Raw genomic sequence first — 25,355 nt, forward strand, 5'->3', positions numbered from 1 at the left:
AAGAAATGTATTAAAGAAAAGCTGTGTAAAAAGGCTTACTATAAAGTTAGCGATTATCTAGTTGATAAAAGGGCCTGGGACTAGTGCTGGGCAGGCTACTATTAATTAATTTGATATATTTGTTTTAAATATTGTTTCATGATTTACTTTTCTAAAAGAGTACCGAGAGTTTTTTACGCCGGCTTTTTCTCTCGGCCTACACCCTCTGTCTTCTTTGCCGATGAGTAGGGATGCCTACAGGTTCGAATTGATTGACGTGTAATAAGTGATACCTAGATGATCTTATATTCCAAAATAAACGTATTTTTTTATATACTTATATCCAGAAAAGGTTTAATATGGTCTGTAAAGGATTGAATTTTCTTTATAAAGCCTGACCCTGAACTAAAAGTGCTTAAAAGTAATAACATGTTAAACTTCCCGCTATCAGTGTCGTTGCCGTTGCTAATTTAAGAATATTGTTTACTGCATCTTTTTTCACGGCTACGGCTAATATCTACTATATATTTTCGAAAAAATTGGGTTTTATAGATAAAATATATACTTCGTGAAGTACGCCAGTAAAAATTTACTCTGTTGCTACGGTTGGCACTACTTTACCGACAAATGTTTAATAGTGAGTTGTTACACTGCCTACCTAATCTGTGCTGTGGAGTTGAAAAATGACATATGACACTAAATTGTTTAAAATACTAAAAAATTTCAACCTGCAATAATAAAACAATAATTTATAAAAACACGTGAAATAATTGGAAAAGAAAGTCATTATGATAGTTAATTTTGACAAGCTTTGTGAAGAATTAGAAAAACAAGAACTAGAGGTAATCGTATAACAGTTCAAACGGTGTATTTTGTCTTTTGTATATGTTATCCTAAAACGAGATTTTTATTTCAGGCTCCAAATGGTGTAGCTTCACCAACTACATATGCGCAGCTTCTTGCTATCTATTTGTATCAAAATGACTTGTAAGATATTTTGTTAAACATATTGATGAACGTTTTCATATAACTTTGTCTTAATAGCCTAACTTACCATACGAAATTTTCATATTCAGATGCAATGCTAAATTTTTATGGAAAAGGATACCTCAAAATATCACAACTAGTAATCCAGAAATAGCAGCAATTTGGGCAGTTGGGAGGAAATTGTGGAAAAAAGACCTTCCTCGTGTTTTCCAAACTCTTGCTGCATACCATTGGGAAGAACCTGTAGCTACTATAATGAGAGCTCTTGAAGGTAGTTATTTACTAACTGTTTTATTATAGCTTCAGATTTTCCAAACATTGAGGTTTATAACTGCATCTTTACCATTATTTAACAAATAAGAAAATCAATGTTCTTATGAGAATCTGCAAACATAGCATATTGATCTCTATCTTGCTTATGGTTGAAGACCATTTTAATTGAACATATATATATATATAGGTGTTAGATATTTTCTTCAGTATATTATTAATTTACACAAAGCTAGAACTGCTACCATGATTGGAATATACTTGATTCAAAATCTTGAATTTATTTTTAGTTTCCAAATTGTAAACAAACATTTATAACATTAAGAGTTTCTGCTCAGATAAGGGATAAATATGTCTTTACACTCAAATCTTATCAAATTTCAACAATATATTCAGTGTTGTGATCCATGTTTACTGAAAGTTGAATTAGAATTGGTGCAAAACACAATTTTCTTTTACACCATAAGCTTCTCTGTTATTGTTAAAAAGTTTAATTTATTTAAAAAAATTTTCAGAAAATGTTCGAGAAAGAGTGTTTAATTTAATAGGAAAGTCATACAGTTCAATAGCAATAGACACAGTGGTTTCTACGACGTGGCTAAGCAAAGAAGCAGTGTTACAAATATGTAGAGATCGTAAATGGGAGTTGAATGAAGATGGTGTCACTGTAAATCCTGCTCCTCCAGTCCAGCCAGCGCCATTGCACACCTCTAGTGAAGATCAACTTTTTAAGCTGACAGATTTTGTGTCATTCTTAGAAAACTAAGTAAGTCGTTTAAGTTTTTTGTATAATAAAGTATTTAAAAACTATTAGTCTTTTAGTAGCTTAAAACAACTTATCTTTAAAACCTATGATTGGTTGATAATCAATTACTCAATCAATCAAAGTACTCAAGTTTTCACTTTGATATTTCTATAATAAAACCATGATGTGATATTTTACTTAATTTTTACAATATCAGCTGTTTTATGTCTAATCAATGATATCTATTTATAAGAAGATTTTAATTATAGTACCTCAATTTTAAATAAGATAATATATTCTAAAAAACTGCTTAATTATTTTAGTAAGGCAGGCAATTTGCAGCCTCAAGTAAAACCATAGTATTCTTCAGTCAACTACACCATATTGTGTTAAAAATCTTATGAAACAGTAAGAAAAATAAAAGATCATGATTTAAAAAAGTTTGTCTTAAAAAATTACATACATTGTAAAGTTTATGTGGCAGTGTACATACTAAATCTATTATGTAATAAAAAATGTAAAAAGTCTAGAAAACACTATGAAATGTTAACTTTCGTTGTCATAAAAAATTAAGAAATCTCTTAATATATCACAAGTCAATTCAATAAAATATTCCTAAGATTAGCTTAGAATAACTATGCTAAATGAGTATCTACGATTGCATTAACTAGGCGTGGATAAAATTAAAAAATACATTTTAGTGTTCACGAAACGAACAAAAAATATGAGATTTGTTTTGTTTTACAAAGGAACATGTTTCAAGTAATGTCAAGGTAAAGTAATATCAACAATTGCGACATAGTGTCCTTAGTACAAAGATAATTTTACAGATATACCAATAAATTATTAAGAGCCCCACAAATATAAATTGCATAGATTAGTATTTTTTACAAAATTGAAGTAAGTGTGAAGTATCCTGACAACAATTTGGCGTTCCGTAAACACTAAAATGCGAATCACTGAAATCTTGTTGAGAAAGAGACTTGGTTCGTTCTTGGTTGAAGTCTCATGGAGTTACTGTCGTCTTCATCGCCTAGCGTCGTTTCGTATCCGCGGTTCACCATTCCTCCATTAGGTTCACCAAAAACATCTTTCACCGATATATTGGCAGTGGATGTTCGATGGCGTGGGGCGATGCCAAGGTTGTTGTTAAGCTGCAATTAGTATAACACCATGAGAATATGCATTGATAAAAACTTTTAAGGAAGACTATGATAGAAATTATCAGCTAATTTAGTAAATCTTTGATATTTCAACTTTATTTAGTAGTATTTTTATGTTAGTCGACGATATGGTATATGGATATGGACAGAAAAATTGTTGTAATTTATAAGTTGATGCCCGAGGAAATTCATGTGATATATCATTCATCGTGATATTCATGTTTATTCAAATATCTTCGTTAATAAGTAAGCAATTTAGATAATTTTTTTGACATTAGATATCAAGGATATAAACCTAATCAGGTTCAATAATTAAACAAAAAGTCAAGCTATTTTTTTTTAAATTTTTACCAGGCAGTTTTCTTTTACAAAACTGCTAAAAATGTATGCACTTTCGACTACTCTATGTTCAGAAAAATATTCTACATCTTATTAATTTAATAACTGAATTTAAAGTCTTTTACCATTCCTGTAACTCCGTATTCATTATTAGCGCCTAGTGTTTGCATCTGTGATTTCCTTCGCTCAGCCATCACAGAATTTCTTCTTGTTTCTAATGCTTTCAAAGTTTCTCTCCGTAATGTCATCTTTCGATTCAAAACTGGAGTGCCTGAATATTAGTTATTATTAGTTTTTAGTGAAGGTTTATAGAGAATATTATAGGTTTTTTTGCCATAAATGTATTAAGTATGTTTGTACCTGGACCATCATTTGCGTTCATATTAAAGAAACGCTTCTTGAACGCAACGTCTAAAGTACCAATGTTCCTCTTCTTCTGCCTCGCTTTTTCCAAATTATGGATCGTCTTGCGTCTACCAACGTTCTGTGGGCCCGACCCAGAATCGTTATCGTATTCGTCGTCCAACCCGTTAAGCTTTTGCAAATCTTTTACTATTGCTATTGCATTCTTATCGAGAAGCGCATCTTGCGACAAATCGTCAGACTGAAACAAGACACCGGAGTTAACGTACACATATATATTATATAGTGGGTATATCTAGAGTAGGTAAAATTTATATAATATAGTGAATGTACCTTCTTAGTGCAGAACCAATTAAGTTCTGTTGAAGCTAATATATGTGAAATAGTTCCAAATCTATGGAACAACATAGCCGAAAATTGGATTACGAGAATAAGAGCAAAGAAGAATACGAAGACTAAACCAATTGGTTCCAGTTGTAAATATTCCTTTGAAATAAGCACCTGGAACATACAAAATCGTTAAAATCTGGAAAACATACATTTATGGCAGAAAGCATTACAACTCAAGCGAATAATAGCCACACCCAAACCATAAAAAATAACGTTCACAATTACAAACATACCACGTGTGCGACATTCATGTATCACAGGAAAAATTGTGCCTTATAAAATAAAATTTTAATAAATTAGCAGAAGTTGGGAAACATTGGTTACAGAAAGATTTTGCAACGGAATTGGTCATTGTTAAACAAATCACCACCAGGGTGGGATTTCAGGGGGTACCTACACAGTAAATATTTGTTAAAACAAAAACAGAAATTTAATTGAAGATCCACCACCGTAGTAAACAGATCACAAGTGACATTGGGGAAGTGCAATTAATAAGGTTGCGTCATATGGTCTAATAGATCAGAAATATCATATAATCGATTCTGATTTCAAGAGTGAATCTAATATTGGAAGATATGCTTTGGGGTTTAAGGGTTGTGTGGAATTAGGTGACACCAAATTGTTTAATAGTCGGTGTAGAAGATAACTGGATCTTCATGCTGGTGTGCCATCCCGAAAGAGACCGGTTAAAAGAAGGACGTTATTGTGTAGACACACAAACTGAATAATTTGGCTGTACCTCGCCTGTATCCTCGACGTATGTAATGTTTGTCTTTACTCCCAAAGGCCAAATCACGTGGAGTTGATCTTTGTTGAGTTGTAATAAGAATACTATCAATATAAATAAAGCATTGAACATGGCAAACGCAAAAACTGATTTATTTCGAAGCTCTAATAAGTCACGTGCAATTCGAGCCTGTAAAATTACATAAGAAAGCATTAATGGAATCAACTTTCAACGGTGAGAGGGGTTCAGGTAACGTCGATTGACAGACATTCAGTTGTTACAATTCGCGTAGCGGTCCCCAGTCATAGTTGAAGGCCGATTGCTTTACATCCGCATTCTGTCACGTTACCTCTTGCGTGGCCTCATCATATGTAATATTAGTTTTAACTCCAAGGGGCCATTTAAAGTGAAGGTTGTCCTTATTTAATTGTAGCAAAAATACAATAAGGACAAAAAGAGCATTGACCATAAAGAAATTAAACACAGATGTGTCTCGCAACTCTTTCAGATCCTTGGTAATACGAGCCTAAAATTTTTGGAAGAAGATTTTTAAAATACTTAATAACTAATATATCTGGAGTAAAGTTTTATCAACTCTGTTTAAGTTCGTGAGAATTTTATCAATCTAAATACCGTTATGGAATGATCAGTGAAGTAAAGAACATTTTGATTATTAAAATTTTAGTGTGTTTGACTTAATAATTATTTGTAACAATTTTGAAATTTTATAGCAAAATTCTTCCTCCTTCCGACATGTTTCTTCGCTAATTACCTGCTCCTCCTTGTTTGCATCAATAGGATACAAATATTTATCGATCAAATCTTTGAAGAACCCTAATTCAGACTGGCTTAAAAAGTCAACTTCTCCTTTCTTTAAATCTGGGTCCTCTATCCAGTATGGATTGATTAAATCGTCTCTCTTTTCCTGGAATGAAGTTTAATTAGTTTCTAAATCTAGATCGCCTTCCATGGTTCCGTCATTTGAAAAAAAAATAGATATTTACTCTTGGCACTGTCGACATAGTATCGGTTTCGGAATCCGAATCATGTTCTTCCTCTTCCCTTTCTGATACTGTCACCAATCCGTCGCCATTAGTGCTTCCTCTCAAACCCACTGAAAGCTTTCTGCTTCTGGTTTGACCATGTGGATCAATCACCCTACAAAATATTAAGGCTTAAGAACTATAGTCAAAGATCAGCAAAAAGATGATGTTTTTCATAATTTTTAACTGTAGCTATAGTTTTGTCATTTATGCAGTGATCACCAAACTCAGTGTGACGTTACAGACTTTTACAGCGTTTTCTTTTGATTTCAAATCCCGAAAGGCTCTTTTTATTTGTTTAAAAAATAATAAGTAATCATTTAGCCTTTTTACAAACAGAAATGCTAAATGACCTACCAGTCTTACTCCAAACCAAAAAAGCTTTAATATTGTGAAGTGCGACCGCAACATAGAATCTTTAATAGAATGCTTACCTTTCGACGTTTTCAATCTTCTTTTCCAATTTTTCAAGTGTAGAAGCAATGTGAAGGAGTTGAACCTTTTCTTCGTTCCCTTTAGGATGTGTGCAAAGTAAACATTTAAACAACCCCGCAAAAGAGAATTCAATAGAACCTTCTTCTTCGTTACTATTTACTCCTTGAAGGAATCCAAGTAGTGATTTCTGTCTCGCGTTCTTCTTTGCTTCTTCTGCTGCTTTCTTTTCTGCTTCGATTTCCTAAATAATCAATGTATAAGTAAGTATGTAAAGTGACGACACTAAGAAATAAACCGTATTAAGTATTATATCTTCTTAATTTTGAATGAGTTATTTTATTATTGAACACTAAATTATTACTATCTCATTTCGATCAAATATATCCATATATTGTACAACTTATACGTTAAAATTAAATAATATTATATGGAATATGTAATAAATAAATCAACAGTAACCTTACTTTACTAATAAGTTACCTTTTTCGTTTTCTTCTGTTGAATTTCTCGAGTACCCCATGATACGTTATTCAGATTGATAATAGAGTACAAAATTAGAAGCAAGTACATAGAGGGGATAGATAATAGATATATAATGCCCGGTACAACACACCAAAACTCTTGAGGATGCAAGCAAGCGGCGATAAAGAATGAACCGGATAAAGATATAAGGAAAATGGCAGATGGTGAACCGATGCCGTCCTCGCCTAATTGAAGTGCAGTACCGACGATGACAGCCATCATTATCATAGCATAGCCAGTTGATAAAATTTGCGCGACCAGCAACTGAAATGTATTTGTGTATTTTAAGAAAGTACTTATTTGGGGTCGACAATTTATAAGTTGTCCTTCATTTTCTAGATGATGCGCAGGTAACTATAATCAGAGTGCAAAATCTTACCGATGCTCGTGTTAGATTTGTGATCAACAATTGTTTAATTTATTTATTGTTACAGAGTCACACAGATTAAATTATACTTACTCTCAATCGCTGTATGTTTTCGTACCAACTAAACTAAAGCCGTTTCAAAAAAGAATTGTTTTATTCCCGGCACAATTTTGTACTATGAGTGTGCAATATCCTTACCTGAATATCTGATTTCATCGTAAAGCAAACAAACATAAATAACAAAATGGGGTACAGATTGTATTCGAAGGAAGTCCAGTTATCAATTCTAAAAGCAGCTACGAAAGCTCCCACCAACATAAGGAATATAGTACCGGGGCCAAGAATTGTTCCACCCATCAACATCATCTAAAAATAAATTGTATGGTTTAACATTTGTTGTTTTTAAGTAACTGTTTTGCGTCTTGAAACAACTTATTGCTGAAAATTCCAAGTTATTGTTGTATGTTATATTCCATACGGTATGTGCGATAATAACACTTACAAAAGCGATAATGCATAAATTCAATTAATATATAAAGAAAAAGAAACTATTAAAAATTTAAAAAAATACGAAGTTACAAAGCTGTTCACAAGTTACCAAAGGCGAAACATCAAAAACGTAAAAATCTACTTTCCGCGTATAGAAATCAGTCATATAGAAACTCCCCAAATGGAGAAAAGATCATTTTGTAACATCTTATTTACCTGGTATGCAATGTAGGGAGAGGAGATGTTATCGTTAATTTTGATCGTGTGTTTGTAATCCATGAGCAAGTCCATAATATTAGCGATAGTCGAGGGCACCCATCTACGTCGTTGGTTGTAGAACTCGCTGAAGCCTTCGGGACAGTGCGTATACGCATCGGATGCAGCTGAATATTCTACTCTGTATCCTCGTTGCAGTAACAGTGTGCATAACCAACGGTCCTCCCCTGTAATGTCAACCAACATAATGAAGTTTTATGGCCGAAGAAGCATAGATTATGCGTCTTTCTTATCCTCTTAGATTTGCTTTTCGAGAAAGAAAGAACATAACTTTACCTTGATCGTACTGTACGTAATGCCGGGCTTCATTAGCTTTCAATGTATACTTCTTCATAACGTTGTCGTCCATCAAAGCCTTTCCTCTGAACAGTGAGAAGCATCCTGGACTACAAAGCACGCAGCCGATCATGTGTTCCGTAGCCTTTTGCATCCAATGACCAATAGCGTACTCGAATAGCTGATACCACACCATCGGACCTATAAAATTTGATACAAAACTTGTGTTATTTATAATAGGAAAACGAATCGCACATGGATTGATGGTTATGCAAATGACTCTTTAACGAACAGTTACTTTTAAATTTCTTTTTTCTATTCTAAAGATCTAAAAGATTAAGATATTTAAAAGATTTACCTGATCCCACTGGATGAATGCGTCCGCAGGCTGCTCCCAAGTTTTTATTCTTTTTCATTAAATCCACAAGTAAACGGACGGCGTGAGGTTGGAAATCGATGTCACCGTCGAGAGTTAACAAGTAAGTGTTCTCAGCCATAAGTTCTTTACGGTCCACTGATATCGGTAGCTCCATTAGGCGATGTCCCAAAAGATAGTACATGTACATCACCTGTAATATACAAACTTTATAAAGAAATGGATACAATGACATATTGTTTTACAAGATATATCGTGGCAGAAATACAATAGTCAGTTTTCACTTATTGAATTTTTTTTGCAAAATATATAAATAGTTATGCAATTAGCAATAGGTAATAAATAAGTAGCGAACCTGCGACCAACGTTTCTTGTGACGAATCTTCGACTTGTCCTTCAAGTGACATATCATTTTAGTCTTTCCGGGCAACACCCAGGTCAGTCTTCCTCCATACGGCGCGGGGTACTTCTTTGGTGGTCGGACACGAATTATCGTCTGATGTACTTCTGAAGCCGCTTCATCAATGGTCTCCACGAGCAGTTTCACGAATCTATTGACTTGAGAATCATCGTCGCTGTGGTCCGATATTTCAAAGGCATCGTCCAAGTATACATGGGCTGCAATAAAAAAGTCGATTATTTAATAATTAATCTTTAAGTGTTTTTGAACAAAATGAACCCTTTGAATGAAAACTTTGAAGATTACAAATGTTTCAAAAAAATAACTTACTTTCAAACTCATAATAATCAGGGTCCACAACTCTTAAATACTTCTGGGCAACTCTCCTAGCACACTGATCTTCATCCAGCCTTAGAATTGACTTCAAAAACTCCATCATTTCGTCTCTAGTTTCGTGCCACATAGTTGCGCATGCGTAGATCCTTGTAATAGAGTCAGACGATTTAACAATTCTTGGTGCCGAGCTAGTATTGTCAGTATGCACAGATATTGTTTCGTAGTACTCGTCGCCCTTTTCCTTTTCTATTTCAGCGAGGTCCTGAAATTATAGAAACTATGTAGGTACGGCAAATAGAAAACTAGAGTTTTATCAAATTCAATGTTTGCCTTTTTTTATTCATGTGACATATGTGTAACGTGATCGTTTGTTAATAGGGAAATAGGTGATCAGTGTGCCTGACATACACTAACTTTAAGGCATGCCTGTTTCCTCACGATGTTTTCCTTCATCGTATGAATTAAATGCGTTCATAGAGAGTTCTTAGGTTTTAGATATTATTTCGTATTTTCGCGATATATTTTGCCTTTCGCCCGCAAAGCAAAGAGCAGGAGGAGGTATTACATACATACTTAAGTCATCGAATCTTGTTATAGAGATATCTTACATTCGCTTTACAAAAGTGTTAAAGTATAAAAACATTATACACGCGTTAACAAATGGTTAAACATTATAAAATCATAATTACCTCAGTTTTCACATCTTTATGATCATCCCTCTTTCTATTGAGTGCCATACTTTGATCGACAAGCAATCCGCTGTACATGGGTAATATGAACAGTTTCTCAGTGGAAGCTAAACGTTCCGTTTTAGGTGTCCAAATGTGTATCGTTATCCATGTTTGGGAGAGCAACCATAACAGCCACACCCACGCCATTTGTCTAGATATGAAGTCGCTAAGGCTAAAAACTGTAAAAGAAACGTTACCAATATTTTTTGTATTTAAAAAAAAACGCGACAATACCCACAACACAACACTGTCTAAAAAGTAAAAAGTTTCAAAGAAATTTATTATATATAATCTAAGGCTAATGCCCATAAAACTAGTAAGTCTTACACACATTACTATCTTTAAGACTAATACTTGGCACTAAATCGCTCGTTGAAAAATGTAATCTATCGTGTAATGTGATATTATGTTTTTTGCTCGACTTAATTAATGGGCGCAGTGCCCCCAGACTAATCTCAATTCTTATTATGTATAGTTCAGTATGTTTTCTTGCACCAAATAAATATACATACAAACTTTTGGTTCGTGACAAAGTACATTTAATTATTGGCGTACCTGGTGGGCTTTCGAAGAACAAGTAATCCGGGATTGTACCATGGAAGAAACATGTATCACCATTCCTTAAACCACAGGCTGCTATTAATAAATTCACGACTAGGGGAATGATCAAGTTAATAGGAAAGGCATAACTGAATCCTTGGATGAGAATTTTGCAAGCGAATTTCCCAAAAATATACGTGAAATAGGCAGCAAAGACTTGTATTAGAAGGACGTAGAATGCAGATTTGTGTACTGCAGCCACCTCCACAGAATCTCCTGTTAAAGTTGCATTCGCCAAGTCGGGTATTATTGTGCCTCCCAATTGAATTTGGACCTAAAAATAAAAATATATATTGGCCAAAAAAACATATAACTAAACAATAAAGTGAATACCGATTAACATTTCATTCATCCTTTATTTGTTTAAACAAATAAATTTTTAGTCGTGAGTAAAATAAATATTTTAACGATAGTAACACTGGCTCACATTTATTACTCTCTTTTTAGGTACTTTCGTTATTTACGAAAAAAATATTCTCACCTCTTCTACAACAATGTTATGTGGCCCAAAACCTTCATTGAACAATTGGAAAAACATCGCTGGTTCATCACCATCCATCCAAATACACATCAAAACGCACAGCATCATAAGAATAATCTTCCAAACAGAGATGAGCCTATAGATATAATAGCGGGACTGGTTCAAGTCTTCCTTCAGTCTACCCAAACTTTTCATTATACCTGTAACGAAAGTTTTACAGATGACATTATATAAATAAGGAGATAACGCTTTTTTTATTAACTTTTTTATTTTTTATCTTGCAGCAATTGTGGTGTAATTAGAGTTTGTAAGGTTGTATGGGGAAGTCTCTAGGCCTATTGAACCGATTCATGAACCAATAGAATATTTGTGAGTTTCATAGGCCACATACCCATTCTTTAATAATATACATTTATATTTTTACCCGCAAAATTAAAAGACTTTTTCGCGATAGTCAGATTTCCAAAGCGATAAACGGTGGAACGAAAACGTTTCTTACGATGATGACATAGATGTCGCTTGTAAGATATATGTTTTCTATTGTTGATTAGCGCACCATTTATAGACTTTATACCTTACCTTATTCAGAGAGGTGCGGTTACCGACAGATATATATACTGGAATGGCTTAGATAATTAACTAATTATGGTATTTTTTTTACTATGTTTAGGTCAAAATATATAAAATGGAACAGGAAATGATTTAATTGCGGGAATATAGGTGCGCAACTAAAAGAAACAAAAGGCGTACGTGTTACTGGTATATTACCAGAGGAGCAAAAACATCAATATACCTACCTATTTACATATAAATGTTTCCTTGCAATTCTTAGATTTTACTATGAAACTCTTACTTAGTCAGTTTTGTAAATGAATGAGAAATATTTATTTATCATCTATTCTATGATCTAATCACAGTAAAATTACAGAAAATACTAAAAAGTACTTAATTAAAATAGTGTAATTAGATTGAATTAGTTTTTTTAAATAACAATAACGTAGTATGGAGAAATCGCCTATATAATTTACATGACAATTGTCTTACCAATAGGACTCTGTCGGGTCACGTAATTTTCCCACCATCCAAGAGATATGCATAGAGCTGAGATTGGTATGAGCCATAACACGGGTTTATTCTCAAGAAGCGGCCACACAATGAAGCCAGTCACTTGAGCAACTATTGCCGCCATGTCGACTATAACTTTCACGAATCGCTTCGAGTCTCGAGAGTTCCGAGATAGTAGGCCGAGTATAGCTGGTATAATGCACATACAGTTCGTAATCATGGCGCCTTTGACTACATCTAATTCGGGTAGGATTTTGAAAAAGAGTAACGCCAGACCAATCGTATGCAGTGACTCAGCTATGAACACCTGTAATTAAGCATTTTAATGTGTTACAAAATAGTCGTAGGTAGGTAGATAAATGTTATAGAAGATAATATTATCTTTGGATAATAATAATTAAATATGGATAACATTAAGTTAAAACTAAGCAAAGAGGGTTGGCAAAATTTGAATATTATTGAAATATATTTATGTGACTATGTTTTATATTGTGCATAAGTAACTGAATACAGCAGACATGCTTTTTGCTTCTGTACTTTCCAAGGCATATTGTTTTGTTTCAATTAAGATATAATATCTTAAACATGTTTACATATTTACCACAATAAATTGTATGCTCCTCGGCTTCTTTGATGACTTGAAGAAACATATCCTAACAGATCGTATGAAGGTTCCTACTTCGGGTATCGCAAACGCAGCCAGAATCACCCACATCCAGGCCACACGCTCTTCATCTGGTAAACTTACGACAAATTGTTTATCTCTACCTGAAATTGCATGAAACAATTAATTCATTAGCAAACGCTACTTTCATAGTTTAACACAAATTTTAAACTAAATCACTCATACATAGATAAAATAGAAGACATATTTACATGACTCTAACATAAATGTTTAAAATCACTTTCAGATTGTATATCAATAATATATATATATAACTACAAGTTCAAATTTTAATACATAAATGAAGTGTGGTTTCTCATTTGTTTTCTAAGAACTCTCAAACACATCTTAAAGATCGAACCTTTTTAAGATTACTACAGTCTGGTAATCTTAAGTAAAAATTGCTAAGTTATTGACTTTCCAAAATTAAGTAAGAAATTTAATAAAGAAACGACTGTTAACTTACCTAAATTCCTATTACAATAAGCTAATCTTCTATCTTTTCTTAACTGGGAAGTCATAAAGAGTATAGTTCCTTTCGCTACAACGCCAGAACCGAGTACAACAATAAATGTGATTGCATAAGCTAAGATTTTCAGGATTCTGACTGTGAATTCCAAGCACTTTTGACTTTCCATGGACCCACTGTCCTGCTTCGGCGGGAATTCTCTGAAGACGTCCCATCCTTTCGTTTCTTGTACTGTTCTTTGGCTGGAAAACGAGAAACAAAAATGTTAGTGAAAAATTTTTAAAGCCAAAACTACGACTCTGACGTGTCAAAATATGTGTTTGACATACAGGAGTCATACTTAGTGTTGAGTCTGAATTAGGGTAAGTATCTGATTTTTTATATATCTTTCTAAAATATTACTAATATAAAACTAACCACGATTCTAAACAATAACATATTTAGGGCATTTTACAGCCCATTTTACTGTTTGGTGACCTTCTATTCATTTAAGTAGTACATTATTAACCCTTTGATATTCGCCGTAGAGCTAGAAAAATATAGATAAAATATGTATTTTTTGTATCTACTATCCGTCGTCCTTCAAGGCAGCGTTTATGAAACCACTTTCTCACGCGTTGAAGGTAAAACGCACTTCCTATACTTCCGGTAGCACGGATTAAGTTTTTGTTCTAGTTAAGGTACTGTTACAATGCACTGCTTTCGAAAGGCTAAGTTGTGACAGACCTTACGTAAGTTATGGATATCATAAATCAAAATTGCGCGTTGCAAATATTGCGACAAACAATCATATGGGGATAGTTTGTTGCAGTGAATTTCATTTCATTGTTCATACATTTATTAGGTTAGGTAAGGTACAATGTAATGCAGTTATTTCAATTCATGTAACTTCCCACTAAGCACTTTCTTTCAGTGAGACCCAGAGATATTTAGAATTTGTTACCACTCTCACAAACTAAGTTGCTTCGGAGGAGAGTATACCAATGCAATATGTATACATATTAAAAAACACTTCGATATATACTTAAACAAATATTGTTACCGTTGAACGTAACGGAGACTATATTAAAAGATTGCCTTCCATATACGTATTTTACGGGTCATATTTTTTGAACCAAGAACAAATTATTAATACTATAATCGTATTGATTGATTGCTTTTTTTGTATGTAATTATTATAATCAAACTTTCGTATGATATTTATTAACGAACCACGTATGCACTTATTTCTGTATTGACGTAACATGCTCTTAGAACAATTACTCAAACATAAAAATTGTATTAAGTATTCAAAAATGTGTATTATAAAATACATGCTTTTTAAGAGAAATACCCAGTGGTCAGCCTAAATATTAACACGTCAATCACTTATTTATCTACGCATTGCCATCGTGCTGAATACGACAGTAGAAAGTTGTCGTCGGTATACGTGTACTTAGAACTCTTCCTGATTTAAATTTGTTTGATTAATGTTAATTATTGCATCTACATTTTATGTAAAACTTAAAGATAGGCCTAGTTAACACGGTAACTTTCACAGTAATCTTAGCATTGCTCATTATATTTTAATAGAAATTGTAAATCAAGAATAAATTGTATATTTTTACAACATACCTGTATATACTACAATAGTTACTGTATATTGAATTATTATTATTATTATACACAGGCTCTTCAAGATCTTGCCTCTCATAGTAAACTTTTCGATCGTGTTCACTCATTTTTACATCACGAAACACTTTTCAAGTAAAAATTTAATATCGAAAATTAATAACTCATTGTTAGAGGACAGCAAACGGTGATTGGCATAGAAGTACTGGCGGCGCGCTACCATCGCCAAACGAAACGTTGTGATGGCGGACCATTCTTGAATATTAATATGTCATATTTGCTGTATAAACCTCATTTTTAACGGTCTTCAAATGATAACTTTACAATTCGACTTGTATTTTCTTTAAGCAAAAGCATTATATATAGGATCTATTTAATGTTATTGTTATAATTATTGTATTCTACATATACGATGTCGTGCTAGAATTCATATGAAATTATATTTTTTCGCATCTGTTCTTTATTAAAAATATATATAATATTCAAATTATTGTATGACTAATGAATACTAAAATCGGTAACCATAACCTATAAACCATAAAACCATTCATGCATATTTAAAACCATAGCTTTAACTATCGTAATTTAATAAAAAAATAGTGTTAGAGAAAGAAGCACAATTTCTTCGTTCTGCGGCAGTGGGCAGGTGAAATTATATCGCTGTTAATTATAAATACGGACACCAGATCCATAGATTACAAAGTAAAATGAAAGTGTTCTATTTATCAACCAATTATGATTAAGACAAAGTATCAATATAAGAAACTTACAAATTATTTTATAAATAGATAAAGCTAGATATTTTAAAATGTAGTTAAAGAAATAACTATGTCAACTTAGAATTTTTGTGTGGTGAGTTTTTTTACTAATCCAGCATTTCTAAAAGTCTGACTAAATGGCTTTCTATGTATGCATCTAAACCTCGTTATGAACAACAACATCTCGAGAAAACCTACGTATCTTAGACCCAAAAACTCGACAATTAGTTAGTTAGTTTTTTAAAGGCAAGGTGCTTCTTTTATAGCGTGGGCGAGTATCTAGATCATTAGTTTACCACCAATTCTAATTAACTTAACTTTCCTATTATAACGACATTATGTTAATGCTTCTATTATGTGACATAATAAAATTAATGACATTTGCATGCCGATTTATATGGCGGATTGTGCGGATTTTTATAATAATTGTATCTTATTGTACCAGTATCTTAGCAAATAAACGATTTCATTTCAGAATGTGTCAGCCTTAGATCATATACTTTTGCTTATTAGAAAAAACAAGTGATCATGAAACAGACACAGAAATCTTTAAACGAGTTAAAAGTATTTTGATATGTATATTTATCATTAAAATATTGCAAATATATCCTATACCGTTTATTCCGATTCTATAGCGATTTCCATGTCTATTTTCCATTCCACGTAATTCCAACGGTGTTAACAATGCTATGATGAAATCGTGTTTCATCTCAGATAATTTTATATATGAACAGAACCGTTAATTATGCAAAGGGTTTCACCCAAATTATTAGTCATATTAAATAACAAAATGGCTATTTAAATTATTTATGTGACCTCGTTACATTCACTATCTAGATACAGAATTGTTAGCAACGAATGCCTTAGCGAACAAAGGATTTTTAATGTCGTTTGGTGCAAAATTCAAACCCTATTGAACTTTAGACTTATTTATATTCAACTACTCAATTATAAAAATTCTGTGGCACTGAAGAGGGATCAGTTTAAATTGTATGCACACACACAAGTTATTGATTTTTGGATTATTGCTATTTATTAATTTTTATAAACTATATAAGGAGTTAGTTTAAAGTATTGATTCTGAATACAAAGACAACAATTTGAGGCTGATTTAAATAAAACCAGTACTCTCAATGTCGGCTATAGACCATCAAATTAGTAGAGGGACTCTGGCCGCTAATTACTCTAAAAATAAAATTCAATAAAAATATTTACTCGAGTCTTCCAAAAAAAATATTTATTGTAAAACCAAGTTTAAAAGTTATTTAAGCACACGCCTAACACTATGGGGTTCAAAGTATCGTTAACAAACGATGATATGAATATGACGTGATTATTATTTCTGAATAGTCGTGTGGTTTTTAAAACGACCTTACCAAAGCTTCGTCATATTTTTTTGCAATAATTTAGCCGATGTAACGGGTTTTATCATTTTTAACTAAAACATTTTACATTAAATGCGTAACGATTAAAAGACGTTAAGGAAATAACTATATAGTCAATAGCTAAAAAGCCATCCATATGAATGCAGCAATAATATGCTTACTTAATTATACCTGTCTATTTTAGTAACTATCTATTTATTATATTTCTATAAAGTTTACAGTTTAGTACAAAACAAAGGAATAATAAAAATACAAGTTTAGATTTGGTTTACGAACTGATATGGGCACACATAGGTAGGTTCACATATAATTAGAAAATCATTTTGTTACTTTGAGGGTTAATTTTAGTGTGTTTTTACTATTGGGTAAAATTAGACAATGTTGTCGATATTTTAGTATGCAAAGAGGCATCTTATTGAAATATAAGTCAATGACCGAGCAACAATTTTTTAAGCTTTAAACTAACTCGGGATGCAATAAAAAACTTGTAAATTGTGTAGAACTATTAACTAATTAAGTAATGCGACAAGTGGTAATTGCTATGTGAAGAAATCATCAATACAATAAGACAATTATAGACTGACTAAGTTAATTCTTATCATTAATTCCTAGTTGCTTTTCTTATATTATTTTTGTCTATTTCAGGACATAAGAATTTATTTATTTAAACCATTATTATTACTATGCTATAAGTGTCCACAGACAAAACACCATTTGATATAGATAAGAATAAAAATTGTGGCACAAATTTTAAATTAAGCACAGATTGAGAAATTCAAATATATGAATATTCTCATAACATTACGTAGTATTTTTAATTTGTATTATTATTAGGTTATTGATAAAAGTCAATTATACATTGAGACAAAACCCGTTGTTTTAAATAAATATTCTAAACACGTCTGACCCGGTACTCAGTCGGCCTGCTCACAGTTTTGTTGTTTTGTAGCCAGCTTTTTAGAGACAGCGTTCATAATGTTTGCGTTAAAAATTTGTATTATTTTAACAGCTTTATACGTGTATTGTCTTAATATTACTGTACAGTTATTAAGCCTTTGCAGTCATTTTTCAGATGTGGTTAGGTTTTTAAACTGAACTTTTAATATGCATGATGTCGCAACCTTGGAAAATCGCGGTACAAAAACCTTACATTCAAGTCGGGATCGCTATTGGGAGTTACAGAATACCGTAGCTGATAAAATTATTAGATAAATAAGGATGGAATTGTTATATAGTCAACGCAGCTCATAATGAAACAATCTACATCATACATAAAGGTAAAAAACTTTAACACGTTTCTATATAGAGTCTTATAGATCCGCCGAAAGGCCATCATATTATTTCCTCGAGTATAACTAGTGCAGAAATAGCATTTTACTTAAACGGTCTTCGGAGTAAGGAAATAAGTGGGGCGCAATAATGTAGCGCACTGATCGAAAGTTGTGTCGTCAGAGTTGACAACCTTGGCATTTGAGCGGGTTCCGGCAGCGTTGACCACTCGCTTGAGCTAAGAATATTATTCGTGCATATCTATCTATATACAAATTAATTGCAAAATATGTTACTAAGCTCAATACTTCAAGACGGCTGGACCAATTGTAATATTTTTTTTTTTCAAATTTATTCTTGACCACTGAGGAAGGTCAAGAAATTTATAAAAGATATTAAAAAAAATTAAGAATTATTTAGTCTTAGGTTATTATTAAAAAAACAGTTTCTTTGGGGTACAAAGCTTCCATATATTAGTAGGTACTACAAGGTAGGCTGAGTAAAAAAAGCATATTAAGGCGAAACGAAGTTCACGGGGGCAGCTAGTAATAGATAAAAATATAAAAACAAACTGTCTGGCAATAGTTTAAATAATTATAGCAAGCGCGTGGCAATAAAGTCTAATCTAGTCTAATCTATTTTGAGATGTTTTACTGTTGATATGCTAGTCAATAAAATCATTTATAAAACCTATTTAGTTTTCTTTTGTTCAGACTAGAGCTTAGCAAAGCCTCGTGAATAAAGTTCTATTTTATTTACTCCCGCTTTAAGATTGCGTTCCGTATTTATGAATCATTAGGGCTAAGAAGTTTTTATAAGTGAAAGAACTTTATCAAAAGCAATGTAATGACGCAAACCGGATTCGAATAAAATGTTAATCCTGATATAGATATTTGCACTTATGTCTGAAACTTGCACAATACCATATATTTAACCATATAATATAAGCTGTAGCCATGATACGTTTTTTTAAATAACCATGCTATAAGAAGAATGATCAATTGGAATATTCTTCTTATAGCTATATATGGATCTTTAATCATCTGCCAAGTATCAATACATATAAAGCTTATTTTTAAATGGATTTACTATTTAAATTATCTTTGGCTTATCAAAGCTTATAAAAAATGCCTGCGTTTCCTGCTAACGTTTGATATATATATCAATCGCTATAAACAACATTTTTTAATTTGCACGTGTTTCATGTTATTTTGAAATAAATTAAAACTAAAAATATTGATTGACCTTCAAGAAATACCAACTGGTTTGTAAATGAAAATATGGGATATTCTGTGGTTTAATTAATAATTGTTGCGATGAATCACAGAAAATATGGCATTTCTAAGCAGATTCTATATGTGTGTTGTCATATGATAGTTATGCGTGTGAATGAGATGATATCATTGTAGGCTTTACGCAACGAGGAGAGTATTATGTTCTATTAAAAAAAATAGCCATAGCCTAGTATACAATTTTAGAAATTTTACGAATGTATGTAAACATTATATATACTCCGTAAATTGTTTGTATTAACGGATCTGTAGACGCGTGACACTCAATAAACTATACGAACAACGTATTACATCTAACAATAAATGGTTTCAGTAAATATTACTTAAATGAACTACCACGAAACCATAGAGATTAGAAACTTAAATTGTCAAAAGGCATACCTTCCTCCATATGTGTCATTAGCTAGTGGTAATAGTTCGTCGTCAGAATTGTCGCTCTGCTCCTCCCTCCGCGCCTTCCCGCCGGAGGTCGCCATTTTAGATCTGAAATTTATTCACTAGTTTTATAAAATATTATAATCATTACAATCTAAATTGAGAGTCGTGTTTTAAACAAAAAGTTTTTGATAAAGATGAGGAAAAAATGAAGTGTTTTCTACTACTTAAATAAAAATTTTTATGTTTTTCTCAGTTTTAAGAAATTTCTCTCTGTGTAACTTGTATTTATTTTATATATCATAAATTTTTTATAAACATTATATAAATGAATTATTCAAGAAGGTAACATTAGATTATTGTTACCTTCGGAAATTTGAACATGAAATGAAAATTTAACAGCGGTTTAAATAAACTTCTATGTCATTTAATATTAAAATTGTATAAATTTATTTGTGAACATATATACGTTTATGTATTTATTATAAAGCTATTTAATTTGACAACATCAATTGATAGACGAAACATATCACGACCCAATGCGTGATCGACCGGTTTTCCAATGACTTCGGCAACATTTGCCGAAATTTTACGATTTTCCAATGATTTATGTAATTAATACAATAAAACAAAATCGTGATTTTATACTAACTCACTAGCCAAAACACGGGACAGTCAAAATGTGTTTAGCAGTTTTTGACTTTGAAGGATTTTAACTGAGTTTTTTACTATGCCTTTTATGGAAACTTACTAAATATCACAAGTGTCTATATGTATAAATTGAATCGTAAACCGTTTAACTTGAACATACTAGTTTTCATTTTAGCTATAAAAATTATATAAAATATTTTTTATAGTAATACATATTATATTACTTTAAAAATTATATAAAATATTTTATTTGCAATGCAACAACCATGGCGTGAATCATATCCCACTTTCAGATAGCGCATAACTTAAAGGTCGTTTATCCCTTGCAAATAGCATTCATATTAAATATATTTTTCACTTTTAAAGAATGTTTGTGGTTTATGATAAATAATCCTTCCAACTCAATAGTGGAATCAAGAAACCAGATAAAAAAGCCCTTAGTTTTATTTAGCTTAAAGAAATTTACAGTGTTTAAACAATATTACAAATAATATTTACAAATTCCAGTTTTTACTACAGATTCAAAATATGTTAACTGTTCTCACAAAAAGCAGATAAATAAGTCTAAATAGCAACGTATGCCCTTTAACGTTCCTATCAGTTTTATTGTTCTTTTTATTAGGTACTAGCGTCCAGGCCGACAGACCGAAGGTCAGCGACTTCCGCACCCAATGGACAAAGAGTCTATTCGAGTTCAATACATTAACGCGATTAAGAATAAATCCTTTATTCTAGCTAGGATAAGACACTCTTTATCTGTTTCTTTTTTTTTTGATTGTGGGCCGGGCAAAAAGTATACTTTATATATAAACTATGTATCCTTATTTACATTGATTGCAATATGCAATCAGTTTATTTTTTTAATACGCATTAGAGTTACGGGGGTACCCACATTTAGTTACTCTTTCAAAAATGTATCGAATAATAGCAATATTATATTAAAATCATCCTTTTTGAGTTTTGTGTCTTATGTATATTACACATGCGTGGATCAAAGCTTACACCAAAATACCAGATTATGGACGGTTTACTTTCACTATTGACGGCCAGTGCCCCCCACCGCCTGACTCATGGCGCAATGCCTTGCCGCTTATTCTTTTTACGGATTAATTTCGTGAACTTCTTAGATTAAAATGATAATTTTAATAAAACATGAATATGATGTAATGATATGAATTTCATTACAAAATATCGCTATTCGGATGTGAGTTTAGGAGATAATTCTCACATGAATAAAATTAAAAGGTTGCGTAAACTTTGCTGGAATTAATACTAAATATCAAATGCTTATTACTTTGTATAAACAAACAAAAATATCTGTATTCATATAGGTAAACAAGTACACTTAATTAAATAAAAGTCTCGTCCACTCTTTTTAAACGCCAAAATTTTTCTTTTACACAACGTTTGTAAGGAGCTGCAACTAGTACTTAGATATTTAAAAATCTTGGTCTTCATAACTGCGTCCGTGGCTTTAGTAACACTCATGGCATATTGTCCAGAGTGTCTAGGTTTGATTTCCGGAGAAACAATAATGACTGTACTTAGCCATTTAATAAAAAATATTTATGAATCAGTCGCAGAAACCCTTATGTAATGCTACCACTGTAAATACGTTAACATATGAATGTATCGGTATTGTTTTGATATGATACACCCAATAAGACATCGACAAACTGTAACCTCCTTATGGTTGAATGCCTCTCAAGGTACATCAGACATTGCGTGACAGGTTATATATTGAGTATCCGTGTAACATTCATAACTTAATGTTAATATATTTTATATATATATTGGTTTAAACACAAACGTTTACAGTTATGGTTATCATAATTAATCATTTTTACTACTGAAAGTTATCCCTTAGCAGTTTGATACATATTATAGCGCTTATGAATGCAGACAGGTATTACAAAACTCGCGAGCTACCGCAAGCGCGTTGAATTCTTTTATATAGAGTATAGTTTTGGTGCAATATATTATATCACTGTTAGTCTCTCCATAAAGCCGGAAAAAGAGGTTACAAAAATTGTATATTAAATAAAATTTGTACCCTTATTGATTATACCCTTTTGAGGTAATATTGTAGTTTTGCAACAAAATTTTTAAGTAAATAAATATTTTAACATACCTACTTGTATGTTTTATAATTCCAACATCTCAAAAAAAAATGGAAAGACGTCATAGTAAACAACAATTATTCCTATAGATTTCTACGTCAAATTAGTTTAAAGTACATTTGTAGGGGATAAAATTAACTAACCGGCCGCGAAGAAATTTTAAATTTATTTCAGTTTTCTATTTATCAAATATGTTTTTATAGCTATCTAGGTTACGAGTATTGTATTTACATTAAATTTGGACTAATTATTTATTTAAAGCAAGGTGTATATTTAAAAATGTATGATTTTGCAATCTGTACTCGGCAATTTGAATTAATTCGATTATCGTTTCAGGTACACGCGAACCTGCAATATCCTGAATGTGCGTTTTTTCATTTGTAACAATGTTATGAAACAATTGATTTTAATATCACAACGTAATTAGCCATGACCATAATTTTCTGATTTCACATAACTATAGTAAATAAGACAAAATTATACTTATAGTACAAACTCCGATTATTATAGTCAAATATCCTTATGTAATATCAAAGTTTAAGGTAAATTTTCACAGCTACTAACACGATGCTCGGCTAATTTTCTTAAATAAATTAAAATCGATACAGTTAGATGTTTATCCTAAAATATGCCACAGTTTGCCAATAGCCACTGGGAAATATTTATTATATTTATATATTATACGCGTATATTTCATGTCAACGAAGTATCAAATTGAAACTACGAACACACTTGCTCTCAAATATTAATAATATAATTATTTACCTAAGTATACTATCGTTCAGTCCCGGCTTCGCTGGATATGTTGTTTATTAAATATAATAGTTACTCACACTCTATTGTCTCTCTGTATACACGCGATATAGGAATTTTTATTAGTATTATTCCAGCATTTTGCTTTTCATAGAAATGTTCATACGCATCAATACATTTTTTAAGTCTATGTTAAACAGAAATAATGTGAGATTCTCGAGAGTGTGATTGAATATTTATATTCACATCATTATGTTTTTTTAATATTCGATTCATCTTTTGACCTTATTAAAACGAATATTTAAAATCTAGGAAGTGTTTTAATGTTATAAGCTGATTTATAACTGTATTAATGCCACACATATCCAAATAAGATTTCTATAGTTTATCGGATAATCGGAGAAATCTCAGAAAAGGCTTCGGTCGAGATGTACCTTGATCCACGCGTCTATACACAATTGATGACTTAATCATTCATTTTTTTATATAGTTAGTTATATATAGTTATCATATTGAAATATACTCTTAAAACCTAAATTAAACTGGAATTGACTAATGCGTAGAAATAGCAATTAAAATTACGAAACGATTACAGCTAATGCCATAAGCGTAATTAAAAGTTAACTTGTTCTTGGCGAGTAACAGTTGGGTCATAACGCATTGTTTTTTGTTAATTATGTAATAATTATTACGGAAATACTAAATTATTCAAACTTAGAACGACCCTCGAGACCGGATATATTCGAGGACCAAGCTGCCACGCGCAAATTCACAAAGAAGTCAGCACGATTTCTTTGATGTGACATTAAATGTCACGTCTTGAAAAATTTCTCGCTATTACCGAGAAGTTAATTTCTCTTCATATTAGCTAGTCATTAATGCAATTCCATTGATATCTTAAGTACCGAAATCAAATTTGGAATAACGACAATGATATTACAAAGCTAATACTTATACATAGATCGTTTATATTTTTTGTAACGATATAAAATACCAGTGATTACGTTTACAAGGTTTCTCGCTCTTACTTATCGACTGAGCAGCCTACATTCACTTTTGTTTGGCATTGCACGATCTGCAATAGTTGTATCTAAGTCTTATACAATTTTTATTTGGCAAATTGATATGATCTCAATAACTAATGTAACTTACATGACAGTGACACTTTTAGGAAATAACCTAAATTTAAATTATTTATTCTTAAGATTGTTATTTACTTTTAAAAACCCCACGATTTCGTCAAGTCACGGCTTCGCACTTTCGAAATCGAAATTAAGTTTTAAAAACTTCTACGCTACTTCAGAAATCGAAATTAACACTTATTAACCGTCGTAAAAGTAGTTTCAGGCTATTATGGTATTATTAAAATCCTAAAGGAATTAAGGTATGTATGGAAAGGAGGGCTAGACTTTCATGACAGCTGATGGTTTGAGGCGTTGGATCAAATTAAAAAAAACGATTTACAATTAATATTTAAACTATGAAGCTTATACGTAGTACAATGATGGTTTATAAATAACTTACAGTTAGTGGAAGAAAGAGAAATCCGTAATGTATGTCACTATATAAGGTTCACTCGCGAGAGTCGCATTGTGCGGCTGTGTTGTCGGGTCGCTGCGCGCTTACTGCCTTGCGCCCGCGGTTCACG

General features: G+C 31.9%; 2 protein-coding genes across 3 annotated transcripts; one reads left to right on the forward strand and one right to left on the reverse strand.

Annotated features, from left to right (window-relative positions):
* The first annotated feature begins 647 nt into the window (after nt 1-647).
* On the forward strand, nt 648-2,046 carry LOC110999649 (COP9 signalosome complex subunit 8). Its single transcript, XM_022268817.2, has 4 exons — nt 648-821; nt 896-966; nt 1,056-1,237; nt 1,752-2,046. The coding sequence occupies exons 1-4, from the start codon at nt 768-770 to the stop codon at nt 2,000-2,002; spliced, it is 558 nt and encodes a 185-aa protein (XP_022124509.1). The 5' UTR covers nt 648-767; the 3' UTR covers nt 2,003-2,046.
* Nucleotides 2,047-2,185: 139 nt separating this feature from the next.
* LOC110999648 (chitin synthase chs-2) lies at nt 2,186-25,334 on the reverse strand. 2 transcript variants are annotated; one of them, XM_022268816.2, is made up of 23 exons: nt 25,232-25,334; nt 20,190-20,291; nt 13,491-13,735; nt 12,962-13,128; nt 12,340-12,667; nt 11,296-11,495; nt 10,770-11,088; nt 10,173-10,393; nt 9,478-9,745; nt 9,103-9,365; nt 8,730-8,940; nt 8,372-8,572; nt 8,036-8,262; nt 7,529-7,696; nt 6,922-7,227; nt 6,441-6,682; nt 5,968-6,121; nt 5,736-5,888; nt 4,976-5,152; nt 4,180-4,347; nt 3,844-4,087; nt 3,609-3,754; nt 2,186-3,135 (listed from the first exon to the last, which is right to left on the reverse strand). In XM_022268816.2, exons 2-23 carry the CDS (start codon nt 20,282-20,284, stop codon nt 2,938-2,940), a joined length of 4,701 nt encoding a protein of 1,566 aa, XP_022124508.1. In that variant the 5' UTR covers nt 20,285-20,291; nt 25,232-25,334; the 3' UTR covers nt 2,186-2,937. The 2 variants fall into 2 exon arrangements, with proteins under 2 accessions (XP_022124508.1, XP_022124507.1); XM_022268815.2 differs by lacking the exon at nt 4,976-5,152 and adding an exon at nt 5,313-5,489 and having other exon boundaries at nt 2,193-3,135.
* Nucleotides 25,335-25,355: the final 21 nt, after the last annotated feature.

The sequence above is a fragment of the Pieris rapae genome, chromosome 16, assembly GCF_905147795.1.
Source record: "Pieris rapae chromosome 16, ilPieRapa1.1, whole genome shotgun sequence".
Taxonomy (NCBI): domain Eukaryota; kingdom Metazoa; phylum Arthropoda; class Insecta; order Lepidoptera; family Pieridae; genus Pieris; species Pieris rapae.